This window comes from Salvelinus fontinalis, chromosome 39, assembly GCF_029448725.1.
Source record: "Salvelinus fontinalis isolate EN_2023a chromosome 39, ASM2944872v1, whole genome shotgun sequence".
Lineage (NCBI taxonomy): Eukaryota > Metazoa > Chordata > Actinopteri > Salmoniformes > Salmonidae > Salvelinus > Salvelinus fontinalis.
Genome location: NC_074703.1, coordinates 2,501,196 through 2,528,904, shown reverse-complemented (window position 1 = coordinate 2,528,904; position 27,709 = coordinate 2,501,196). Strand labels below are relative to the sequence as shown.

The 27,709-nt window shown below is 44.9% G+C and overlaps 2 protein-coding genes and 1 long non-coding RNA gene across 3 annotated transcripts in view; 1 reads left to right on the top strand and 2 right to left on the bottom strand.

Annotated features, from left to right (window-relative positions):
• LOC129838857 (serine protease FAM111A-like) overlaps positions 1 to 27,709 on the bottom strand; it is an 85,265-nt gene that overhangs the window by 29,160 nt on the left and 28,396 nt on the right. The window lies entirely within an intron of this gene.
• LOC129838858 (serine protease FAM111A-like) overlaps positions 15,117 to 27,709 on the bottom strand; it is a 25,992-nt gene continuing 13,399 nt past the window's right edge. The window contains exons 4-5 of the mRNA XM_055906088.1: positions 18,948 to 18,994; positions 15,117 to 18,703 (exon numbers count right to left, since the gene is read on the bottom strand). Coding sequence (XP_055762063.1) covers positions 16,862 to 18,703; positions 18,948 to 18,977 — 1,872 coding nt within the window. The 5' untranslated portion in view covers positions 18,978 to 18,994 and the 3' untranslated portion in view covers positions 15,117 to 16,861. The remainder of the gene's footprint in view (positions 18,704 to 18,947; positions 18,995 to 27,709) is intronic.
• LOC129838864 (uncharacterized) lies at positions 19,110 to 19,590 on the top strand. Its single transcript, XR_008756917.1, has 3 exons — positions 19,110 to 19,336; positions 19,376 to 19,492; positions 19,532 to 19,590. It is a non-coding gene; the product is annotated as an uncharacterized LOC129838864 (long non-coding RNA).

The following is a 27,709-nucleotide window of genomic DNA, read 5'->3' as shown; positions in this document are numbered from 1 at the left end:
TCTACATAGTGTTAAAGTTACTCTACAGGTAGTGTCACATTTTCAGAGTTAATTTGACTCAAAATGGTGTTAAAATTCCACTGAATTGAGTTGAATTTACACTGCAATGACTGCATAATTTTACATTCCGATTTAATTTCCGACACTAGTGCTCATTGACTCCTCATAATGTTGAAAATACTTATCCTGTGTTAAAAATAAGTCAACACTGTTATTTTTACACCCCCTTTTTACTGTGTAGCTACCGTTTCTCCTAGACTTTAATTGTTGCTTTCATGGTTATTTGTATTTATTTATCTGCATCTGTGCGGTTAAAGGGAAGGACATTATTGCGCTTTTCAAAAATACACATTTAAACTGGATTTGAGATCAAATGTTTTATATTAGGTGACAGTACATAATGTCACCTTTTATTTGAGGGTATTTTTTACCGTGGTATCTGACAGGAGACCGCCCAACCATTAATGATGTATACGGTAAGATAGTCTAGCTAGCTACATTTTCAGATATTACACGTTTCTAATTTTGACAGAAAGAGACATTTGCTTGGCTAGCTATAGTCTAATGTTAGCTAGCTAACATTGAAACTGTTTGGTTAGCTACCTGCAGATTCATGCAGTGTATTAACGTCATGAGTTGTGATTATGGTTCATTGTTTACCTAGCTAACTAATGTTAGCTGGCTGGCTCGCTAGCTAACGTTACGTGTATGACCTTATTATTCGTATCTCAGAGCCATTTGCTTAGCTAGCTATAGCCTAATTTTACCCATTTTTTGTTGGTTAGATACCTGCAGATTCATGTTGGGATTATGGTTCATTGTTTACCTAGCTAGCTACATGTCTTAAAAGACTCCACTATTCAAGTAAGTTTCAAGTATGTTTTCGAAAGCACCATTTCGGGTGCGTTCGTAAGTTCAGTCTGGCCATCTATTTCAGAGCACTCTCGTCTGTGTGCCAGAGAGCGCAGAATAACTGATGAATTTACAAATCCTCAACATCCGTTGAATATAGCAGGTGTCAGTTGCCATCATCACAGTTACAGTCACCAACGCTCTGGATAACATGAAAACAGCCTAACCAGCTCTGCTAGGGTGAGTAAAATGGTCAGAGTGGGGTGTTCTCTCGTTATGTGTCTGGAAGTAGCTAGCAAGCTAGTCAATGTTAGCCAGTTAGCTTGGGTGCTTGACGTTCGGATCAACCCTTATCATCGACCAGAGCGTTTGGCGAGCGCTCTGAACTCGAAACGTTCTGAATTTACAAACGGACAATCTGACAGCACAGTTGCAGTCACCAACGCTCTGGATAACATAACAGCCTAACCAGCTCTTCTAAGGCGAGTAATGTTCAGTGAGCTGTTCTCTCTCACTTAGATGTCTGGAAGTAGCTAGCAGGTTAGCTTGGGTGCTTGACTGCTGTTGTTAGTACATTCAGATCAACCCTTAAAGAGATGGGTGGGGCTAAAGCTTAAGAGGGTGTGAACGATGCTGAATGGGTGTAGACAAAGAAGGGCTCTCCAATAGTAGTAACAAAATATTCAAAGGCCATTTCTCAAGTTGATCAACTTTCAAAGCAAAATTACTTTCCCATTGTTTCTCAACTATAGTGTATGATATACCATTTTGTAGCTCTGTGTCTCTACTTTTATCCAATGTAAAAAACACAATTTCAAATGTTGTTACATAAGACCGGTTTGAGCTGGTCGGTCACATATTGTAATGCGTCTGTGTGTAGCTGGTGAGATGAGTCAGGCGCAGGACAGCAGATATGAGTAATGAAAGCAATTTTACTCAAATATATCACAATACACGTCGTATAAATACAAGGCCACAAATACGGACCGCAATACAATAAACAATTACTCACAAACATGGGGGAACAGAGGGTTAAATAATGAACAAGTAATTGGGGGATTGAAACCAAGTGTGTAAGACAAGGACAAAACAAACGGAAAATGAAAAGTGGATCGGCGATGGCTAGAAGGCCGGTGACGTCGACCGCTGAACGCCGCCCGAGCAAGGAGAGGGACCGACTTTGGTGGAAGTCGTGACACATATCTGTTTTAACGTTTAGAATTGAAAGCACTTTATGTATCTTCTGTAGTTTCTCCATTTGAAGGAGTTATAAGTATTTGGACAAATTCACTTATGTGTATTGTTGGGTTCTGAGAATATGAAATATACTTATTCATGTCACTGAGGGAGAGAGGGTAATGTATAACGTTTACATTATGTCAGGATATTTTATTGTTAGACATCAGGGATCCTCTGGGAAGGATCCTCTGGGAGGAGAAGAGACACAGTCTGGTACCAGTCACCATGACAGCCGTGAGTTGGGGAGGAGTGAGCACTTTGGGGTAGCGGTCAGGTCAGATGAAGTGAGGAAGAACAGATATCACTAAGGTTCTGTCTAGCAACAGAGATGCATTGGCTGTTCAGATGTGTAGGAGGAGACTCGGCGTAGGAGAAAGGGTTAAATATCAGTGCTTGTGTGAATATGTCTTGGTCGATTCAGCTGGTCGATCCCTTGGGATGAAAAAACTTGGTTTAAGCTTTCATAGTGTCCGTCGAGTTCTTACTCTGATAATTAGAACATAACAGTCTTAAAGTATTCCAAAGTGAAGTATTTGGTCCCATATTCCTAGAACGCAATGACTACATCAATCTTGTTACTCTACAAACTTGTTGGATGCACTTGCAGTTTGTTTTGGTTGTGCTTCAGATTATGTCATTTTGGAGTCACTTTTATTGTAAATAAGAATAGGTTTCTGAACACTTACACAATTAATTACCGTAATTACAGATAATCATTAATGAACCGTGAATAATGCAGGGTTGCAAACTGGTGAGGGCCTTTTTTGTGTTGCACTGAAACATGCAATAAATCCCTGCTAGGGGGGAAATGCAGGTTTTAACTAATTAATCAACAAAGAATATGATCTACATGATCCGTCTCTGTGTGTAAAATAAAAAAGTGGTTCATGTGAACCTAATTCACAGCTAAAAAATGTAAAGAAAGCAATCCAATGTTATTTGTTGTCTAGACTTTACTGCAAATGACACTCAAGTCTTGAGACAAAACAATACACAATACAGTTACCATGACAGCCTTTTATAATAGAACGCTTGTTAGCCATGACAGCCTTTATAATAGAACGCTTGTTACCGTGACAGCCTTTATAATAGAACTCTTGTTACCATGACAGCCTTTATAATAGAACGCTTGTTACCATTTATTTATTTTATTTTTTATTTTACCGTTATTTTACCAGGTAAGTTGACTGAGAACACGTTCTCATTTGCAGCAACGACCTGGGGAATAGTTACAGGGGAGAGGAGGGGGATGAATGAGCCAATTGTAAACCAAACCATGACAGCCTTTATAATAGAACGCTTGTTACGCTTGTTATTGCACTTGGGAGAAAAACATCTTAAAGTAGAAATAGAATGAAACAAACAGGCATTCTATTGTTGCTCTATTATAGTGGCCACTATAGACATCGATCAAGTGCACAAGGCTACATGTGTGCAAAAATAATGTTCAATGAGTAGAAAATGTAATAAACCCCTCTCACTCACACACATGTTGCTGTCAAGTTCAACACAACAAAAGCAATATCTTTGGGCTACACTGCACATTATCACATTGTACACTTTCTTCCTGTGGACATCTGTTCTACAATGTGCCAGTAGAGCATGATACCCTTTGTTGGCATAATTCATCTCTTTCAGGCAGAGAGTACACCTGGCATACCCCTTTTTATCCACTGTATTGAAAAAGTGAGAAAGAGGGAAAGTGTGTGGTGTTCCTTTCACCTCTATAGCGGCATCCATTTTAAACCAGGCCCAGCTTAAACCAGGCCCAGCTCCAGCTACACTTGATCCCTGAATCCACTTGTTTAACAAGCAACGCCTCATTTTCACCTAATTCTCTCAATCTGAAAATTAACCACATACTGTAGAGGGACAACATCAGTTCACAGATAGTAGTTAGTTCGTTAGCTAGTTAACTAGTTAACATTTCACACAGATTGCCAGGGTCCAGTAAGCAACTAACGCGTTATAACTTGAAGAATGGCAAGGAGTCGTTAGCTGACTTCATTAGCCAGCTAATTTTCACACCATAAACTAAATAATTTGATCAGTTAAACTGGCTAATGTTGCTCAACATTTCTCTGGCTAGCTAACGGAGAATTCGATACAGCTAACAAGATACTTAACAATACTTGTTCCACCACACTTTCTCCCTCACCTCAAACTTTCCAAATGCCAGTAGTTTTTCGGTTACAGCTCATGAAGTACGCTTCATCACCTTCTCACCCCCGTCTCCATGGTCAGGCTTCTCACCTACCTCGCCGTTATTGTTCAGGGGACACGATGCTGTAAGTTAACTTGCAAACTGCCTTTCTACTCTCTACTGTCTTTCCAGAGCGCGCGCTGATGCTCTGACTAGCAAATTGGTTGTCTCTTCTCTCTTCAGTCGAGTGCCACATTCTGTTATGTGAACAACTGGCTGAGCCTTGGATGCAACCAGTATTTCTACAAACGTGCATCACTCGTTCGCATATAGCCAGTAGACATCCAAATGACTGTTAGCTAAGATTTTGAAAGTATGATGTTGACATGATCAGTCCAATTAAAACTACTGTAGATATAACCTGATTTGACGTCATTTTATTTGTGACCAATGACCTTGAGCTTTCTTGGATGGGCACTTCCAATGTAACCCTATGGCTACAACCAAGGGGCTTGAATTCTCGAGCTCTCCCCGTAGATCTCACCTAAAAAGCCCATATGCCACTGGTTGAGAGAAATTGTCATTGTTTTTGGGCAGAATTATGTGAGGCTTTATGTGTTGTTGTTGGAGGTGCGTGTTGGTCAGTTTAGCTCAGAAAATGCCACTTTCAACAATCTTCCGCCACAGGCATCCGCCTAATCTGCCTAAATGAGCCGTCGTGTTATCCATTTTTCTGTGCTTTTGAGGCTTCTTTTTACAGTCTATGGGCGAGGAAAGTGTAGGCACAGTGATCTGAGCTTGCATTGGCCAGCAGCAGACCTATAGGTGTACTTGATTTTCTCTCTGGACCTGCCAAGGTAGGCGGAGTCCGACCTTCAAACACATGAAATGGTTAAAAATGGGCGCTTTAGGGCTGCTGAATCAAGTTGTACCTACCGTTATTAACAGTGTGAAGCGAATAAATACAAATAGGAACACAAGGCTTTATCAAATATTTTTTATAACTAAAACCAAGATAGACCACAGCCTGTCGAGGCAAATGAACAGGCAAGGAGATGGTGTGGTGGAAATTCTACCTTTAACTAATAATGAGGAAAGGCAAAGTCAATAATCAATCAAACTTTGATTAAAACCCTATTATAATAAGGAGGCTGGTCCCCCCGCCCACGCAGGTGAAATGGAGTGAGAGCCTGCTGTACAACGAGTACAGGAGCATTTATATAGTCAAGCTACCCCATGCAAGCAGCTGCAACGCATGTGACCCTATGTATGCGTATGTGTGTGTGAGGGGGGGACAACTGGGTGAAAAGGTTGCCTCAGTCTGTTACAACTGAGTGAGGACAACAGGGGCCAGAATGACAGAAAGTCACTCCAGATATACTTCCTCTAACAGTAGCTCAACGGTTCCCCCAAGTTGGGAAAGCAAGTGCCATGACTGTAGGCCCAGATGATGTATGGTCGTACTGGTCTCACTCTCTCTCACACACACACGCACACACACACACACACACACACACACACACACACACACACACACACACACACACACACACACACAAAAACACAAAAACACACACAAACATACACACACACACAAAAACATGAATATTTGGCCCAGAAACAGGCTCCAAACAGAACAATAGCTTTATCATTGGGTGTGCAGAATATAACCTTTTTTTTTAATATATATATATTATTTTTGTATTTTCCAATTAACAACATTCAAGACAAACGTGAAAAGATATTAGACAACAATAGGACAAAGTGACAGTGACAGACGAGCGTAACAAAGAAAGAAAAAATAAAACAAATTATAATTATATATACAAACATACAATATAAAATAATAATGAGACATTGGATCATATGGTCACCTGCCGTAGGCTACATATTATACATTACGTGTGAAACATTATATAAGGATGATATAGAGATTCATTCAATGTGATGTGGGGGGAGATTCTCCGATATAGTCAAAAGGTTGCCAAATTATTTAAAATGTCTTTAACTTATTCCTCAAGCAGTAAGTCATTTTCTCCAGTGGGATACAACTATTAACTTCTGATAGCCACATTGCAACTGGCAGGGAGGAATCCAATTTCCATTTCAAGGCAATACATTTCTTGGCAATTGCTAGCAATATTTCTGTTAGCTTTATAGTATGGCTTTGCCTAAGATTGGTGTTAGTAAAGTTGCCAAGTAGACATTCGGGTCTAAAGGGAATGCAACCCCATGAATTGAGGATATGGTATCGCATACCCCCTGCCAGGTACCCCCTGCCAGGTACCCCCTGCCAGGTACCCCCTGCCAGGTACCCCCTGCCAGGTACCCCCTGCCAGGTACCCCCTGCCAGGTACCCCCTGCCAGGTACCCCCTGCCAGGTACCCCCTGCCAGAAACCGTGTAGTTTTGAACAGCAGAATATAACCTTTACTCTGTCTCCAGTTAACTTAAAAGGAACCAGTCAGTTTCTGTCAAGTCTTTGGCTGAGCTCTCTTCAAGTCTTTGACATCATAGACATCTGTCTTTTTGGTCAAGCTATAGAAGGTAATGCAGAGAGATAGAATTATAATAACAATTAGAAAATTACCTTGTTTTACATTTTACAATTTAGTTGAGTAGAAATTATACATACATACAGTCGTATGTGAAAATGTAAAATGATTAGTGAAATGTGAACCAAACAGTCTCTTATGAGGACATGATTGATAAGCTTGTGTTATTACCACCCTACTAGTCCGTACAACAGATGTGTTCGAAAGACAAGTGGTCAATTATTGAAAGGTTTTGGATTGATTAACTTGTGTTATTACCTCCATACTATTGTGTAACAACACAGGGTGTGTTCGTAAATTCAATCTGGAGTGAAATGAGTGCACTCACAGTGCGCTCTGGGCGTTGGTAAATTCAGAGTAGAGATCGACCGATTAATCAGCATGGCCGATTAATCGGTAATCAGCATTTTTGGACGCCGATTATGGCCGATTACATTGCACTCTATGAGGAGACTGCGTGGCAGGCTGACCACCTGTTACGTGAGTGCAGCAAGGAGCCAAGGTAAGTTGCTAGCTAGCATTTAACTTATCTTATAAAAAACAATCAATCTTAACATAATCACTAGTTAACTACACATGGTTGATGATATTACTAGTTTATCTAGCTTGTCCTGCGTTGCATATAATCAATGCGGTGCCTGTTAATTTATCATCAAATCACAGCCTACTTCGCCAAACGGGTGATTTAACAAGCCCATTCGCGAAAAAAGCACTGTCGTTGCACCGATGTACCTAACCATAAACATCAACGCCTTTCTTAAAATCAATACACAAGTATATTTTTTTAAACCTGCATATTTAGTTAATATTGCCTGCTAACATGAATTTCTTGAAACTAGGGAAATTGTGTCACTTCTCTTGCGTTCTGTGCAAGCAGAGTCAGGGTATATGCAGCAGTTTGGGCCGCCTGGCTCGTTGCGAACTATGTGAAGTCCATTTATTCCTAACAAAGACAGTAATTAATTTGCCAGAATTTTACATAATTATGACATAACATTGAAGGTTGTGCAATGTAACAGCAATATTTTATTTTATTATTTTTATATTTTAGACTTAGGGATGCCACCCGCTAGATAAAATACGGAACGGTTCCGTTTTTCACTGAAAGAATAAACGTTTTGTTTTCAAAATTATAGTTTCCGGATTTGACCATATTAATGAGCTAAGGCTCGTATTGCTGTGTGTTTATTATATTATAATTAAGTCTATGATTTGATATTTGATAGAGCAGTCTGACTGAGCGGTGGTAGGCAGCAGCAGGCTCGTAAACATTCATTCAAACAGCACTTTCCTGCGTTTGCCAGCAGCTCTTCGCTGTGCTTCAGGCATTGCGCTGTTTATGACTTCAAGCCTGTCAACTCCCGAGATTAGGCTGGCAATACTATGGTGCCTATAAGAACATCCAATAGTAAAAAGTATATGAAATACAAGTGGTATAAAGAGACATAGTCCTATAATTCCTATAATAACTACAACCTAAAACGTCTTAACTGGGAATATTGAAGACTCGTGTTAAAAGGAACCACCAGCTTTCATATGTTCTCATGTTCTGAGCAAGGAACTTAAACGTTAGCTTTTTTACATGGCAAATATTACACTTTTACTTTCTTCTCCAACACTGTGTTTTTGCATTATTTAAACCAAATTGAACATGTTTCATTATTTATTTGAGACTAAATGGATTTTATTATGTATTATATTAAGTTAACCTCTCTGGTACAAGTGGGACGGTAGCGTTCCACCTCGACAACAGCCAGTGAAATTGCAGGGCGCCAAATTCAAAACAACAGAAATCCCATAATTATAATTCCTCAAACATACAAGTATTATAATGTAACGATCGTCTTGTGGTGAATGAGCGGACCAAGGCGCAGCGTTGAATGTGGACATAGTGATATTTATTAAAGTAAAGACGAAACACGAAAACACTTTAACAAACTACCAAAACAAATAAACGATGTAGACAGACCTGGACTTGAGAACTTACAATAAACGAAGAACGCACGAACAGGAACAGACTACATGAAACACAACCGAAACAGTCCCGTGTGGTAGACATACAGACACGAGATACAACCACCCACAAAACACACGTGAAACCCCGGCTGCCTAAGTATGATTCTCAATCAGGGACAAACGATCTACAGCTGCCTCTGATTGAGAATCATACCAGGCCGAACACAAAACCCCAACATAGAAAATCACACATAGACAGCCCACCCCAACTCACGCCCTGACCAACTAAATAAATAAATGAAAAAGGAACAATAGTTCAGGAACGTGACATATAAACCATTTTAAAGATAAACTTCTTGTAAATCCAACCACAGTGTCAGATTTCAAAAAGGCTTTACGGCGAAAGCACACTTTGCGTTTATGTTAGGTCAGCACCTAGCCACAGAAAACCATACAGCCATTTTCCTACCAAGGAGAGGTGTCACAAAAGTCAGAAATAGAGTTAAAAATAATCACTTACCTTTGATGATCTTCATCTGATGGCACTCCCAGGTCTCCATGTTAGACAACAAATGTTCGTTTTGTTCGATAAAGTCCATAATTTATGTCCAAATACCTCCTTTTTGTTTGCGCGTTTAGTCCAGTAATCCAAAATGCACACGGCGCGATCACAAAGTCTAGACAAAAAGTCAAAAAAGTTATATTACAGTTTGTAGAAACATGTCAAACGATGTTTAGAATCAATCTTGGTGAATGCACCAATTTGTAAGTCGCTCTGGATAAGAGCGTCTGCTAAATGACTTAAATGTAAATGTAAATCTTTATGATGTTTTTATCATAAATCTTCAATAATATTCCAACCGGACAATTCCTTTGTCTTTAGAAAGGAAAAGGAATGACGCTCGTGCTCACGGCCGCGCGAGTGACTAAACTAAAGGCTTTCAACCAGACCACTGGTTCAAACACCTCTTATTCGCTCCCCCTTCATAGTAGAAGCCTGTAACAATGCTCTAAAGACTGTTGACACGCAGTGGAAGCCTTAGGAAGTGCAATATGACACCATAGACACTGTATATTCGATAGGCAATGACTTGAAAAACTACAAACCTCAGATTTCCCACTTCCTGGTTGGATTTTTCTCAGGTTTTCACTTGCCATATGAGTTCTGTTATACTCACAGACATCATTCAAACAGTTTTAGAAACTTCAGAGAGCTTTCTATCCAAATCTACTAATAATATGCATATCCTAGCCTCTGGGCCTGAGTAGCAGGCAGTTTACGGACGTGAAAATACTGCCCCCTACCCCAGTGAGGTTAAAATAAAAGTGTTCATTCAGTATTGTTGTAATTGTCATTATTACAAATATATATACATATATATACGTATAAAAATACTGAGTTACTAGTATAGTTAGTAGTTAGAGGAGTACACCTGGGGTGAGTTACTGGTATAGTTAGTAGTTAGATGAGTACACCTGGGGTGAGTTACTGGTATAGTTAGTAGTTAGAGGAGTACACCTGGGGTGAGTTACTGGTATAGTTAGTAGTTAGAGGAGTACACCTGGGGTGAGTTACTGGTATAGTTAGTAGTAAGAGGAGTACACCTGGGGTGAGTTACTGGTATAGTTAGTAGTTAAAGTACAGCTGCAGAGTCCCACACGTTGCTAAGCTCTCTTTCAGAATCTGACTTCTGTGTGTGTGTGTGTGTGTGTGTGTGTGTGTGTGTGTGTGTGTGTGTGTGTGTGTGTGTGTGTGTGTGTGTGTGTGTGTGTGTGTGTGTGTGTGTGTGTGTGTGTGTGTGTGTGTGAGAGAGAGAGAGTTAATCATAATATAATATAGCCATTGAGTGACAGAAACCAACCTTTCCTGTTTCCTCTACAGAACCAGATATGTAAGGCTTCGGTGCTCATCGCTGCAGGTGTGTATGTCTGATCATTTCATTTGTAGAGAAACACTCTATTTAGATGGCAGTTCTTTAGCTTTGGTCACTAACAACTGGTGGTTATTGTAATACTGTATAGAGAACTAAATAGGGCTGGACAATATGGTAGGGCTGGATGATATGGTAGGGCTGGATGATATGGTAGGGCTGGGCGATATGGTAGGGATGGGAGATATGGTAGGGCTGGGAGATATGGTAGGGCTGGGCGATATGGTAGGGCTGGGAAATATGGTAGGGCTGGGAGATATGGTAGGGCTGGGCAATATTTAACAATATATTAAATGATCCATGTTACATTGTTGACAGCACATTGTTTAAAGTTGTGCACTTTAAATGTAGCCTACAGCTCTGAGGACAAAGTAATTGTCTTATCTTCAAGCTAATGTTTCTCATGGGTATCGGGTTCCATTTTACATGAACAGGCGTTTTACTATCATAGCATTTAGCCCTCTGGTCAGCCCTGACAATGGTATGCTGTCTTCCCCACTTCAAATAACGGTGAGCCTACAGCACCAACGGAGGGTCCGTCAGAATCAATCAGTTCTATGACTTCTTTCACTGTTGCTGTTAGCCTAGGCTACTATTAGCCAAACACTGTTGCTGTTAGCCTAGGCTACTGTTAGCCAAACACTGTTGCTGTTAGCCTAGGCTACTGTTAGCCAAACACTGTTGCTGTTAGCCTAGGCTACAATTAGCCAAACACTGTTGCTGTTAGCCTAGGCTACTGTTAGCCAAACACTGTTGCTGTTAGCCTAGGCTACAATTAGCCAAACACTGTTGCTGTTAGCCTAGGCTACTATTAGCCAAACACTGTTGCTGTTAGCCTAGGCTACTGTTAGCCAAACACTGTTGCTGTTAGCCTAGGCTACTGTTAGCCAAACCCTGTTGCTGTTAGCCTAGGCTACTGTTAGCCAAACACTGTTGCTGGTAGCCTAGGTTACTGTTAGCCAAACACTGTTGCTGTTAGCCTAGGCTATTGTTAGCCCAAACACTGTTGCTGTTAGCCTACGCTACTGTTAGCCCAAACACTGTTGCTGTTAGCCTAGGTTACTGTTAGACAAACACTGTTGCTGTTAGCCTAGGCTACTGTTAGCCAAACACTGTTGCTGTTAGCCTAGGTTACTGTTAGCCAAACACTGTTGCCTAGGCTACTGTTAGCCAAACACTGTTGCTGTTAGCCTAGGTTACTGTTAGCCAAACACTCTTGCCTAGGCTACTGTTAGCCCAAACACTGTTGCCTAGGCTACTGTTAGCCAAACACTGTTGCCTAGGCTACTGTTAGCCAAACACTGTTGCTGTTAGCCTAGGCTACTGTTAGCCAAAAACACACATCTGAATAGCAACCTAAGAACTGCTATCTGGATAGCTGAAAAGAAAGCATGATATTATTTGAATAGTGAAATAATTTCAAATGCCCATCCATAGGGTGGCAACACATACATTCTAAATTATTTCAATGGGGCTTTCTCCATTCTGATTGGTTTAATAAACTGTTCAATAAAACTTCAACCAAAAATAATCCTTTTTAGCATGTTGATACATTTCTGCATTTCCTCACTGCCACATAGGGCTGCACGATATGGGCAAACAATCGCAGCCTTATGTTTTTACCAAATATTGCGATTTAGACCCAAACACCTGGGTGAACTGTTAGAATCATGGAAATAGAATGAATATTCTAATTCTATAGTTAGAATATAATAGTGGGCACTTTGAATACAGTGTTGTTTGACATCCTACGGTGTTGTTTGACATCCTACGGTGTTGTTTGACATCCTACGGTGGTGTTCGACATCCTACGGTGTTGTTCGACATCCTACGGTGTTGTTTGACATCCTACGGTGTTGTTTGACATCCTACGGTGCTGTTTAACATCCTACGGTGTTGTTTGACATCCTACGGTGCTGTTTGACATCCTACGGTGTTGTTTGACATGACGACAAAGGAAAAGTTATAGAACAGCAGCATAGTTGTCATCAAAGTCTTGAACACAAGACGAGAGTGAAGTGGTGGTCTCCTCCTGGTCGAGCGAAACATCGCTCCCCGAGTGACAGGGGGCGGGGCTGGATCTGTGTGGAAAGCGGCATGGAGAGGAGAGAGATGACTCGAGTAGCAGAGTAAACTATAAAAACGGATGTTATACACAGCAGAGTAGCGTGTAATTTAACAAACCTAACATTGAAATACCTTTTATAGAAGGTAAAGTAAAAACCCAAACTGGTCCATGCATCAATACCGGTGTATAGTCAAATATGGTATATCTCCCAGCCCTAGTACTGCATACTGTGTAATATATACGCTTTAATGAAGTAAGCATGAACCATTGTGGAAATGAAATGTGGATGAGATGAATGACCTCTTGTTGATGTTGTTGTTGATATCGACAGAATACACCAGCCTCCGAGAATCTCCACTCCGGATGCTGTGGATATTCCTGGGAATCATCTTCACAAAAACTCAAAACTCATCTTCACAACACTGTCCTGTCAAAACTCATCTCCACAACACTGTCCTGTCAAAACTCATCTCCACAACACTGTCCTGTCAAAACTCATCTCCACAACACTATCCTGTCAAAACTCATCTTCACAACACTGTCCTGTCAAAACTCATCTCCACAACACTGTCCTGTCAAAACTCATCTCCACAACACTGTCCTGTCAAAACTCATCTCCACAACACTGTCCTGTCAAAACTCATCTCCACAACACTGTCCTGTCAAAACTCATCTCCACAACACTGTCCTGTCAAAACTCATCTCCACAACACTGTCCTGTCAAAACTCATCTCCACAACACTGTCCTGTCAAAACTCATCTCCACAACACTGTCCTGTCAAAACTCATCTCCACAACACTGTCCTATCAAAACTCATCTCCACAACACTGTCCTGTCAAAACTCATCTCCACAACACTGTCCTGTCAAAACTCATCTCCACAACACTGTCCTGTCAACTCATCTCCACAACACTGTCCTGTCAAAACTCATCTTCACAACACTGTCCTGTCAAAACTCATCTTCACAACACTGTTCTGTCAAAACTCATCTCCACAACACTGTCCTGTCAAAACTAATCTCCACAACACTGTCCTGTCAAAACTCATCTCCACAACACTGTCCTGTCACAACTCATCTTCACAACACTGTCCTGTCAAAACTCATCTCCACAACACTGTCCTGTCAAAACTCATCTCCACAACACTGTCCTGTCAAAACTCATCTTCAAAACACTGTCCTGTCAAAACTCATCTCCACAACACTGTCCTGTCAAAACTCATCTCCACAACACTGTCCTGTCAAAACTCATCTCCACAACACTGTCCTGTCAAAACTCATCTCCACAACACTGTCCTGTCAAAACTCATCTCCACAACACTGTCCTGTCAAAACTCATCTCCACAACACTGTCCTGTCAAAACTCATCTCCACAACACTGTCCTGTCAAAACTCATCTCCACAACACTGTCCTGTCAAAACTCATCTCCACAACACTGTCCTGTCAAAACACTGCAGGTGAAATCTGTAATGACTCTCTGCACATTGTGACTGATCATTGAACTTAAATTGTATTTTATTTGACCAGTGCTTGATTTGATGTGTGTAATTAATGAAGCTCATATCTGTGGGATTGTAAATCTGCACCAGAGGAAAACACCCTAATTGCACCCAGGCTTATAATGTGTCAGCCCATTCCTACTGTATAGGTTATGTGGGCTTTTCTCTTAGCTATGATCAGGAAATAAGTACAATTGATCAATCCAGATGTGATTGATGAGAAATGTAGAACTTTAATCTGTTTTTAAATAGCGTAGATTATTAAGTGCTTTGGTTTTTAAAATCACATCGCCAAAATAAATAAAGTCTGACTTGATTGTCATTGAACTACCAGTTATTTCCTGTTCTATTCTTGTCTAAAAAAAGCTACATGATATTTGTATGCAGTACATGTCATAGTATTCTGCTACTTTATCACTTTACTGAAACTTGATTATGTAAAAGTCATGTACCACTTGTCTCACCCTGTACTGTTTAGTGCAGACCATCCAATCTAATGTTGAAGAGCGGGTTGCCTCCTCTGCTGTAGTTGAGGGCTAAATCACCATGGAGATATTTCTATATAAATCACAAGCTCTACAGCCAGGACATTAGATCAAATACAGGATGACAATATTACTCTGTCGACTCTAAATGGATTCATGTTATTTCTCTCTTCTCAAGTTCCATGGTCGGGTTCCGGTTAAATGATCAGACACACCATTGTGTGGTCACAGTCATGTGATCAGACACACCATTGTTTGGTCACAGTCATGTGATCAGACACACCATTGTGTGGTCACAGTCATGTGATCAGACACACCATTGTGTGGTCAGTCATGTGATCAGACACACCATTGTGTGGTCCACTTGCAATAAGAAGCCATAAGCAAGCTGTAATTGTCAACACATTTATTGATTAGTCTGTCACTAGTTTTATGCATGATCGTTTTCATTTCATGAGTTGTAACAATGTCTAAATGATACATACAGTATTCCAATGTAATCACAGTTACCACATTGTATTCATTATTAACCTTTACATGTCAAACCAAGAAAGCAAAACTATGGATCCATGAAGTAATATAATATGCCATTTAGCAGACGCTTTTATCCAAAGAGACTTACAGTTACACTGCATAAAATATTGTTTTGTAAGTATGGGTGGTCCTAGGAATCTAACCATCCTCTACCAACTGAGCTACAAAGGACCTGAAGTCACTGGGAAGTCACCGTCTCAGAAGAGTACAAAAGTAGTGAGCCATGACTCTATTCAACATGACTCTATTCAACATGACTCTATTGACTCTATTCAACATGACTCTATTCATCACGACTCTATTCAACATGACTCTATTGAACACGACTCTATTGACTCTATTCAACACGACTCTATTGACTCTATTCAACACGACTCTATTGACTCTATTCAACACGACTCTATTGACTCTATTCAACACGACTCTATTGACTATTCAACACGACTCTATTGACTATTCAACACGACTCTATTGACTATTCAACACGACTCTATTGACTCTATTCAACACGACTCTACTCATCACGACTATTCAACACGACTCTATTGACTCTATTCAACACGACTCTATTGACTCTACTCAACACAACTCTATTGACTCTATTCAACACGACTATTGACTCTACTCAACACGACTCTATTCAACACGACTCTATTGACTCTACTCAACACGACTCTATTGACTCTATTCAACACGACTCTACTCATCACGACTATTCAACACGACTCTATTGACTCTATTCAACACGACTCTATTGACTCTATTCAACACGACTCTATTGACTCTACTCAACACAACTCTATTGACTCTATTCAACACGACTCTATTGACTCTACTCAACACGACTATTCAACACGACTCTATTGACTCTATTCTATTCAACATGACTCTATTCAACACGACTCTATTCTATTCAACACGACTCTATTCAACACGACTCTATTCTATTCAACATGACTCTATTCAACATGATATTTTGAGACAAGTTAAAGCAAAAGACAAGTAATCAAAATGTAGAACACAATAAAACAATATTTAGATAGTTGCAATCTGATCTAGGTAGATGTCTTAATCTATTAAATGTTTATTTTTGCAGGGAAGGCCCACTATGGCCAAAGTCTGTTTTTCAAAGGAAACCATACTTCACATAAATGCAGAGTACATTGTAAGGAACCAGTGATGAGAATTACAGAAAACAAAGGTGCATGAGATAACACAATACAAATTATATATAAAAAAAATAAAAGTACCTTTGACCTAGGACAAGTAATATTATCAATACCCTGAAAGGCACTAGTGGAATGGTTGAACATGAATACTGACATTACAGTATTTGCAGCCTCCCTCTGAATTCTTAATAGACATTGTTGTGTTGTTCCCAAGACAACCACTGGGTGGCATTGTTGTGTTGTTCCCAGGACAACCACTGGGTGGCATTGTTGTGTTGTTCCCAGGACAACCACTGGGTGGCATTGTTGTGTTGTTCCCAGGACAACCACTGGGTGGCATTGTTCCCAGGACAACCACTGGGTGGCATTGTTGCGTTGTTCCCAGGACAACCACTGGGTGGCATTGTATTAGCTGTATTTGCAAAAATCTCCTACGACATATCCATAGGCTCATCGGTCTTGAAAAGAGCCTCAATCAGGAAGACGTTTTTCTGTGCCTCTTCCTGAACTCTTTTCAAAACTGCCTGATTGTTGTCCTCCTCCAAACGGATGACAAAGTTCTGTAATATGGTGAGCAGAGGGAGGGCGTACTCTATCACACTCTGAGTGCTCTGAGTGAGTTTATCCTCATAGTCAAAGCCACCAGTATGCATGCCAAACACTCGACCAAGGTCATCGAAGACTGGAGAGCCAGAAGATCCATGGAAGAAGGAGGTGTTATAGGTCACAAAGTCGTCCTTGTTCTCCTGCATCACTTCCTCGTAGCGCTTTTTCTGTTTTTCAACGGCATCATTTATTGTGAAGATTGCATGTCCATTTTCCCGTTTATATTTATTCGCAGCCTCCTCTCTTATCTCACTGCCAATGATGGAGGTGGGTTCCATTTGTTTCACCAGTCCACCTGGGTGTCCAATGAGGCAGGCCCCACCGCATGCTGGAACTGGGCCATATTCACGGAGGAGACCAGGAGGAACCTTCTTCTGTTGCTTCTTATTCTGAGGATCCATCTCCAGTATGGCATAGTCTATATAATGTTTTCCCTTATCTTCATATTGAAAGTCGATCAGCAGGGTTTTGGCTTTGAATACGTTCACATCGGATCCATTTGGATTTTCATAGTTGAACTTCACAGATACATCGACTAACAGCTGCATGTTATGTCTTACATTGTCACCAAACAAATGTGCATTTGTTAGGACGAAGTTGTCAAACAGCACAAAGCCTGTTCCCTGAACACCCTGAACACCGTCAACAATCACCTGACAAACGGAGGCACCAAGTTCAATCAATTTCTTCACTCTGTGAACCTCTGAGAACTTTTGTCTGATTTTCCCGAATTCCTGCTTCATGAGTTCCAACTCTTCAGGAAATGTCTTCTTTTGTCTGTCCTCCCTCCTACTTTCCATCTGCTTCACCAGATCATCAAACTGGTTGCGAAGGATCTTCAATATTTCACCATGGTCTGGAATGGGATTGCATTTCCGTTTCTGCTTTCTTCTCGAAGAGGACTCCCCTACATCTGATGTTTTAGTTGTTAGCGTCGATGGAGACGTCTGTGTGCCGTCTCCTTCAGAGTCAGGGCTTGGGTCGAACAGAGATGTTTGTGTGGCGTCTCCTTCAGAGTTTACGTTTTTTGTTTTTATTCTGGAGTCAGATGTTTCCATCTTAGTTGCCGTTTTCTTAAATTTTGTCAGACAGATTTCAAAGTCTCGACCGTTAAGTTTTTTTGCTATTTGCCCCATTGAAACCTTGCTTCCTTTGATTCGCTCAGAGAGCTGACATTTCTGTTCAAACACAATGTCAGAGAAGCGTCCATCATTTCGTAGAGCCTGCTTCACTTCCTCCTTCTGTTTTGCATAGACACATAGAGGTCCGTAGGACTCAAGTTGTATGTTTCTAAGTATTGTTTTTGATTTGCTGTTTTTCCCTGCTCTTGTCTCAACAGAGAAAGTGACATAATTGTCTGTTTCCTCATCCGTGTCCCCTGCAGTTTCATCTGTGGCATGTGTGACCATCTCAATAGTGAGAAGGTCATCCTCTTCGATCAGCCAACATGGAAAGTGCTTCACTATGTACCCCTTACAACTCTTGATGACAATGTCTTTCCCTTTCAGTGTCTTCTTGTCCATTTGGTTTAACCCCTTGAATGTGTCATTAGTTTCAAGTGCTCTCAATATTGTTCCAGGTTTGGTGCAGGTGATTTCCTCTTTGGTTATTTTATGAGTTTGGAAACTGAAGGAGAATGAGTGACAGTGTTTCGTTTCTGGATAAATCTGTAAAAGAAAATAGAATATTGATTTTTGGTGTCAATATTCTCATGTTACTGATGTTACTGAAATGGTGAGGATAAAGTATTCTGAGATACTCTGCAGTATATTTTCATCATATTGAGAAACAGTATTGTATAAATATATACACACACACGATAAGACCCCTCTGTCCTTGATGCTGATGATTCTTTTATTATGTGACCCATTAAAGTCATCCTTAAATTAAAACTAAAATAACTTCACTTACATCGCTCTCAGACTTCACCATGGCTGCCATTGGACCTGTGAAATGACCTGTGAAATGATTCAACATTATTAAGTCCCTTGTGGTTGATAAGAGGGTCATTCCATCAATAGTGCATTTTGGGTAATTTGGTTTAAAAAACAACAACTATTTGTGTCACCTAATTGTAACATTGTCATAAAGAGCACGTTCAACTTCATAAAAAAACATGTTTTCCCATCTCAAGAGGTTAAAGGTAGACTCAGTGAAGTGACGAGCAACGAGCAGCTGACTAGGTATCCCCTTTCCCCTTCCCCAGCTCACCTGCTGACTAGGTATCCCCTTTCCCCTTCCCCAGCTCACCTGCTGACTAGGTATCTCCTTTCCCCTTCCCCAGCTCACCTGCTGACTAGGTATCCCCTTTCTCCTTTCCCAGCTCACCTGCTGACTAGGTATCCCCTTTCCCCTTCCCCAGCTCACCTGCTGACTAGGTATCCCCTTTCCCCTTCCCCAGCTCACCTGCTGACTAGGTATCTCCTTTCCCCTTCCCCAGCTCACCTGCTGACTAGGTATCCCATTTCCCCTTCCCCAGCTCACCTGCTGACTAGGTATCCCCTTTCCCCTTCCCCAGCTCACCTGCTGACTAGGTATCCCCTTTCCCCTTCCCCAGCTCACCTGCTGACTAGGTTTCCCCTTTCCCCTTCCCCAGGTCACCTGCTGACTAGGTATCTCCTTTCCCCTTCCCCAGCTCACCTGCTGACTAGGTATCTCCTTTCCCCTTCCCCAGCTCACCTGCTGACTAGGTATCTCCTTTCCCCTTCCCCAGCTCACCTGCTGACTAGGTTTCCCCTTTCCCCTTCCCCAGCTCACCTGCTGACTAGGTATCTCCTTTCCCCTTCCCCTGCTCACCTGCTGACTAGGTATCTCCTTTCCTCTTCCCCAGCTCACCTACTGACTAGGTATCCCCTTTCTCCTTCCCCAGCTCACCTGCTGACTAGGTATCCCCTTTCCCCTTTCCCAGCTCACATGCTGACTAGGTATCTCCTTTCCCCTTCCCCAGCTCACCTGCTGACTAGGTTTCCCCTTTCCCCTTCCCCAGCTCACCTGCTGACTAGGTATCTCCTTTCCCCTTCCCCTGCTCACCTGCTGACTAGGTATCTCCTTTCCTCTTCCCCAGCTCACCTACTGACTAGGTATCCCCTTTCTCCTTCCCCAGCTCACCTGCTGACTAGGTATCCCCTTTCCCCTTTCCCAGCTCACATGCTGACTAGGTATCTCCTTTCCCCTTCCCCAGCTCACCTGCTGACTAGGTATCTCCTTTCCCCTTCCCCTGCTCACCTACTGACTAGGTATCCCCTTTCTCCTTCCCCAGCTCACCTGCTGACTAGGTATCTCCTTTCTCCTTCCCCAGCTCACCTGTTGACTAGGTATCCCCTTCCCCAGCTCACATGCTGACTAGGTATCCCCTTTCCACTTCCCCAGCTCACCTGTTGACTAGGTATCCCCTTTCCTCTTCCCCAGCTCACATGCTGACTAGGTATCCCCTTTCCTCTTCCCCAGCTCACATGCTGACTAGGTATCCCCTTTCCACTTCCCCAGCTCACATGCTGACTAGGTATCCCCTTTCCCCTTCCCCAGCTCACCTGCTGACTAGGTATCCCCTTTCCCCTTTCCCCCAGCCCTTTCCCCTTCCCCAGCTCACCTGCTGACTAGGTATCCCCTTTCTCCTTCTCCAGCTCACCTGCTGACTAGGTATCTCCTTTCTCCTTCCCCAGCTCACCTGTTGACTAGGTATCCCCTTCCCCAGCTCACATGCTGACTAGGTATCCCCTTTCCACTTCCCCAGCTCACATGCTGACTAGGTATCTCCTTTCTCCTTCCCCAACTCACCTGCTGACTAGGTATCTCCTTTCTCCTTCCCCAGCTCACCTGCTGACTAGGAATCCCCTTTCCCCTTCCCCAGCTCACATGCTGACTAGGTATCCCCTTTCTCCTTCCCCAGCTCACCTGCTGACTAGGAATCCCCTTTCCCCTTCCCCAGCTCACCTACTGACTAGGTATCCCCTTTCTCCTTCCCCAGCTCACCTGCTGACTAGGTATCCCCTTTCTCCTTCCCCAGCTCACCTGCTGACTAGGAATCCCCTTTCCCCTTCCCCAGCTCACCTACTGACTAGGTATCCCCTTTCCCCTTCCCCAGCTCACATGCTGACTAGGTATCCCCTTTCCCCTTCCCCAGCTCACATGCTGACTAGGTATCCCCTTCCCCAGCTCACATGCTGACTAGGTATCTCCTTTCCCCTTCCCCAGCTCACCTGCTGACTAGGTATCCCCTTTCCCCTTCCCCAGCTCACATGCTGACTAGGTATCTCCTTTCCCCTTCCCCAGCTCACATGCTGACTAGGTATCCCCTTTCCCAGCTCACATGTTGACTAGGTATCTCCTTTCTCCTTCCCCAGCTCACATGCTGACTAGGTATCCCCTTTCCCAGCTCACATGCTGACTAGGTATCCCCTTTCCCAGCTCACATGCTGACTAGGTATCTCCTTTCCCCTTCCCCAGCTCACATGCTGACTAGGTATCCCCTTTCCCAGCTCACATGTTGACTAGGTATCTCCTTTCTCCTTCCCCAGCTCACATGCTGACTAGGTATCTCCTTTCTCCTTCCCCAGCTCACATGCTGACTAGGTATCTCCTTTCCCCTTCCCCAGCTCACCTGCTGACTAGGTATCCCCTTTCTCCTTCCCCAGCTCACCTGCTGACTAGGTATCCCCTTTCTCCTTCCCCAGCTCACCTGCTGACTAGGTATCCCCTTTCCCAGCTCACATGCTGACTAGGTATCCCCTTTCCCCTTCCCCAGCTCACATGCTGACTAGGTATCTCCTTTCTCCTTCCCCAGCTCACCTGCTGACTAGGTATCTCCTTTCCCCTTTCCCAGCTCACATGCTGACTAGGTATCTCCTTTCCCCTTCCCCAGCTCACCTGCTGACTAGGTATCCCCTTTCCACTTCCCCAGCTCACCTGCTGACTAGGTATCTCCTTTCCCCTTTCCCAGCTCACCTGCTGACTAGGTATCCCCTTTCCCAGCTCACCTGCTGACTAGGTATCCCCTTTCCCCTTCCCCAGCTCACCTGCTGACTAGGTATCTCCTTTCCCCTTCCCCAGCTCACCCGCTGACTAGGTATCCCCTTTCCACTTCCCCAGCTCACTTACTGACTAGGTATCCCCTTTCTCCTTCCCCAGCTCACCCGCTGACTAGGTATCCCCTTTCCACTTCCCCAGCTCACCTACTGACTAGGTATCCCCTTTCTCCTTCCCCAGCTCACCTGCTGACTAGGTATCCCCTTTCTCCTTCCCCAGCTCACCCGCTGACTAGGTATCCCCTTTCCCCTTCTCCAGTTCACCTGCTGACTAGGTATCCCCTTTCCCCTTCCCCAGCTCACCTGCTGACTAGGTATCCCCTTTCCCCTTCCCCAGCTCACCTGCTGACTAGGTATCCCCTTTCTCCTTCCCCAGCTCACCTGTTGACTAGGTATCCCCTTTCCCCTTCTCCAGTTCACCTGCTGACTAGGTATCCCCTTTCCCCTTCCCCAGTTCACCTGCTGACTAGGTATCCCTTTCCCCTTCCCCAGCTCACCTGCTGACTAGGTATCCCCTTTCCCCTTCCCCAGCTCACCTGCTGACTAGGTATCTCCTTTCCTCTTCCCCAGCTCACCTGCTGACTAGGTATCCCCTTTCCCCTTCCCCAGCTCACCTGCTGACTAGGTATCCCCTTTCCCCTTCCCCAGCTCACCTGCTGACTAGGTATCCCCTTTCCCCTTTCCCAGCTCACATGCTGACTAGGTATCTCCTTTCCCCTTCCCCAGCTCACCTGCTGACTAGGTATCCCCTTTCCCCTTCCCCAGCTCACCTGCTGACTAGGTATCTCCTTTCCTCTTCCCCAGCTCACCTGCTGACTAGGTATCCCCTTTCCCCTTCCCCAGCTCACCTACTGACTAGGTATCCCCTTTCTCCTTCCCCAGGTCAGCAGCTTTTACACTATAACTATTAGATGTTAAATGTTTCTTTTGAAACATTTTTTATAAAATAATAGTTTCTCCATATTAAAATGAGAGTTCAGTTCAAGTACGTAACAGGGTCGGATCTTGAAATGAGGGACAAATGTAAATTCATCACTAATCACGTTGTATACGTTGTATACACCTACTGACTAGGTTTCCCCTTTCCACTTCCCCAGCTCACCTACTGACTAGGTATCCCCTTTCCACTTCCCCAGCTCAACTACTGACTAGGTATCCCCTTTCCACTTCCCCAGCTCACCTACTGACTAGGTATCCCCTTTCCACTTCCCCAGCTCACCTACTGACTAGGTATCCCCTTTCCACTTCCCCAGCTCACCTACTGACTAGGTATCCCCTTTCTCCTTCCCCAGCTCAGCTGCTGACTAGGTATCCCCTTTCCCCTTCCCCAGCTCACCTGCTGACTAGGTATCCCCTTTCCCCTTCCCCAGCTCACCTGCTGACTAGGTATCCCCTTTCCCCTTCCCCAGCTCACCGGCTGACTAGGTATCCCCTTTCCCCTTCCCCAGCTCACCTGCTGACTAGGTATCCCCTTTCCCCTTCCCCAGCTCACCTGCTGACTAGGTATCCCCTTTCCTCTTCTCCAGCTCACCTGTTGACTAGGTATCCCCTTTCTCCTTCCCCAGCTCACCTACTGACTAGGTATCCCCTTTCTCCTTCCCCAGCTCATCTACTGACTAGGTATCCCCTTTCCCCTTCCCCAGCTCACCTGTTGACTAGGTATCCCCTTTCTACTTCCCCAGCTCACCTACTGACTAGGTATCCCCTTTCTCCTTCCCCAGCTCACCTGCTGACTAGGTATCCCCTTTCCCCTTCCCCAGCTCACCTGCTGACTAGGTATCCCCTTTCTACTTCCCCAGCTCACCTACTGACTAGGTATCCCCTTTCCCCTTCCCCAGCTCACCTGTTGACTAGGTATCCCCTTTCTACTTCCCCAGCTCACCTACTGACTAGGTATCCCCTTTCCCCTTCCCCAGCTCACCTGTTGACTAGGTATCCCCTTTCTACTTCCCCAGCTCACCTACTGACTAGGTATCCCCTTTCCCCTTCCCCAGCTCACCTGCTGACTAGGTATCCCCTTTCTCCTTTCCCAGCTCACCTGCTGACTAGGTATCTCCTTTCCCCTTCCCCAGCTCACCTACTGACTAGGTATCCCCTTTCCCCTTCCCCAGCTCACCTACTGACTAGGTATCCCCTTTCCCCTTCCCCAGCTCACCTGCTGACTAGGTATCCCCTTTCTCCTTCTCCAGCTCACCTGTTGACTAGGTATCTCCTTTCCCCTTCCCCAGCTCACCTACTGACTAGGTATCCCCTTTCCCCTTCCCCAGCTCACCTGCTGACTAGGTATCCCCTTTCCCCTTCCCCAGCTCACCTGCTGACTAGGTATCCCCTTTCCCCTTCCCCAGCTCACCTGTTGACTAGGTATCCCCTTTCTCCTTCCCCAGCTCACCTGTTGACTAGGTATCCCCTTTCCCCTTCCCCAGCTCACCTGTTGACTAGGTATCCCCTTTCTCCTTCCCCAGCTCACCTGCTGACTAGGTATCCCCTTTCCCCTTCCCCAGCTCACCTGTTGACTAGGTATCCCCTTTCCCCTTCCCCAGCTCACCTACTGACTAGGTATCCCCTTACTCCTTCCCCAGCTCACCTGCTGACACCTGCTGACTAGGTATCCCCTTTCCCCTTCCCCAGCTCACCTACTGACTAGGTATCCCCTTTCCCCTTCCCCAGCTCACCTACTGACTAGGTATCCCCTTTCCCCTTCCCCAGCTCACCTACTGACTAGGTATCCCCTTTCCCCTTCCCCAGCTCACCTACTGACTAGGTATCCCCTTTCTCCTTCCCCAGCTCACCTGCTGACTAGGTATCCCCTAGGTATCCCCCCCTTCCCCTCCTTCCCCAGCTCACCTACTGACTAGGTATCCCCTTTCTCCTTCCCCAGCTCACCTACTGACTAGGTATCCCCTTTCTCCTTCCCCAGCTCACCTACTGACTAGGTATCCCCTTTCTCCTTCCCCAGCTCACCTACTGACTAGGTATCCCCTTTCTACTTCCCCAGCTCACCTGCTGACTAGGTATCTCCTTTCCCCTTCCCCAGCTCACCTGCTGACTAGGTATCCCCTTTCCCCTTCCCCAGCTCACCTGCTGACTAGGTATCCCCTTTCCCCTTCCCCAGCTCACCTGCTGACTAGGTATCCCCTTTCCCCTTCCCCAGCTCACCTGCTGACTAGGTATCTCCTTTCCCCTTCCCCAGTTCACCTGCTGACTAGGTATCCCCTTTCCCCTTCTCCAGTTCACCTGCTGACTAGGTATCTCCTTTCCCCTTCCCAAGCTCACCTACTGACTAGGTATCCCTTCTCCTTCCCCAGCTCACCTGCTGACTAGGTATCCCCTTTCCCCTTCCCCAGCTCACCTACTGACTAGGTATCCCCTTTCTCCTTCCCCAGGTCAGCAGCTTTTACACTATAACTATTAGATGTTAAATGTTTCTTTTGAAACATTTTTTATAAAATAATAGTTTCTCCATATTAAAATTAGAGTTCAGTTCAAGTACGTAACAGGGTCGGATCTTGAAATGAGGGACAAATGTAAATTAATCACTAATCACGTTGTATACGTTGTATACACCTACTGACTAGGTTTCCCCTTTCCACTTCCCCAGCTCACCTACTGACTAGGTATCCCCTTTCCACTTCCCCAGCTCACCTACTGACTAGGTATCCCCTTTCCACTTCCCCAGCTCACCTACTGACTAGGTATCCCCTTTCCACTTCCCCAGCTCACCTACTGACTAGGTATCCCCTTTCCACTTCCCCAGCTCACCTACTGACTAGGTATCCCCTTTCTCCTTCCCCAGCTCACCTGTTGACTAGGTATCCCCTTTCCACTTCCCCAGCTCACCTACTGACTAGGTATCCCCTTTCCACTTCCCCAGCTCACCTACTGACTAGGTATCCCCTTTCCACTTCCCCAGCTCACCTAATGACTAGGTATCTCCTTTCCCCTTCCCCAGCTCACCTACTGACTAGGTATCCCCTTTCCACTTCCCCAGCTCACCTACTGACTAGGTATCCCCTTTCCACTTCCCCAGCTCACCTACTGACTAGGTATCCCCTTTCTCCTTCCCCAGCTCACCTGTTGACTAGGTATCCCCTTTCTCCTTCCCCAGCTCAGCTGCTGACTAGGTATCCCCTTTCCCCTTCCCCAGCTCACCTGCTGACTAGGTATCCCCTTTCCCCTTCCCCAGCTCACCTGCTGACTAGGTATCCCCTTTCCCCTTCCCCAGCTCACCTGCTGACTAGGTATCCCCTTTCCCCTTCCCCAGCTCACCCGCTGACTAGGTTTCCCCTTTCCCCTTCCCCAGCTCACCTGCTGACTAGGTATCCCCTTTCCTCTTCTCCAGCTCACCTGTTGACTAGGTATCCCCTTTCCACTTCCCCAGCTCACCTGTTGACTAGGTATCCCCTTTCCCCTTCCCCAGCTCACCTACTGACTAGGTATCCCCTTTCCCCTTCCCCAGCTCACCTGCTGACTAGGTATCCCCTTTCTCCTTCCCCAGCTCACCTACTGACTAGGTATCCCCTTTCTCCTTCCCCAGCTCACCTACTGACTAGGTATCCCCTTTCTACTTCCGCAGCTCACCTGCTGACTAGGTATCTCCTTTCCCCTTCCCCAGCTCACCTGCTGACTAGGTATCCCCTTTCCCCTTCCCCAGCTCACCTGCTGACTAGGTATCCCCTTTCCCCTTCCCCAGCTCACCTGCTGACTAGGTATCCCCTTTCCCAGCTCACCTGCTGACTAGGTATCCCCTTTCCTCTTCCCCAGCTCACCTGCTGACTAGGTATCCCCTTTCCTCTTCCCCAGCTCACCCGCTGACTAGGTATCCCCTTTCCCCTTCCCCAGCTCACCTGCTGACTAGGTATCTCCTTTCCCCTTCCCCAGCTCACCTGCTGACTAGGTATCCCCTTTCCCCTTCCCCAGCTCACCTGCTGACTAGGTATCCCCTTTCCCCTTCCCCAGCTCACCTGCTGACTAGGTATCCCCTTTCCCCTTCCCCAGCTCACCTGCTGACTAGGTATCCCCTTTCCCCTTCCCCAGCTCACCTGCTGACTAGGTATCCCCTTTCCCCTTCCCCAGCTCACCCGCTGACTAGGTATCCCCTTTCCCCTTCCCCAGCTCACCTGCTGACTAGGTATCTCCTTTCACCTCCCCCAGCTCACCTGCTGACTAGGTATCCCCTTTCTCCTTCCCCAGCTCACCTGTTGACTAGGTATCCCCTTTCCCCTTCCCCAGCTCACCTGCTGACTAGGTATCCCCTTTCCCCTTCCCCAGCTCACCTACTGACTAGGTATCCCCTTTCCCCTTCCCCAGCTCACCCGCTGACTAGGTATCCCCTTTCCCCTTCCCCAGCTCACCTGCTGACTAGGTATCCCCTTTCCCCTTCCCCAGCTCACCTGCTGACTAGGTATCCCCTTTCCCCTTCCCCAGCTCACCTGCTGACTAGGTATCCCCTTTCCCAGCTCACCTGCTGACTAGGTATCCCCTTTCCTCTTCCCCAGCTCACCTGCTGACTAGGTATCCCCTTTCCTCTTCCCCAGCTCACCCGCTGACTAGGTATCCCCTTTCCCCTTCCCCAGCTCACCTGCTGACTAGGTATCTCCTTTCCCCTTCCCCAGCTCACCTGCTGACTAGGTATCCCCTTTCCCCTTCCCC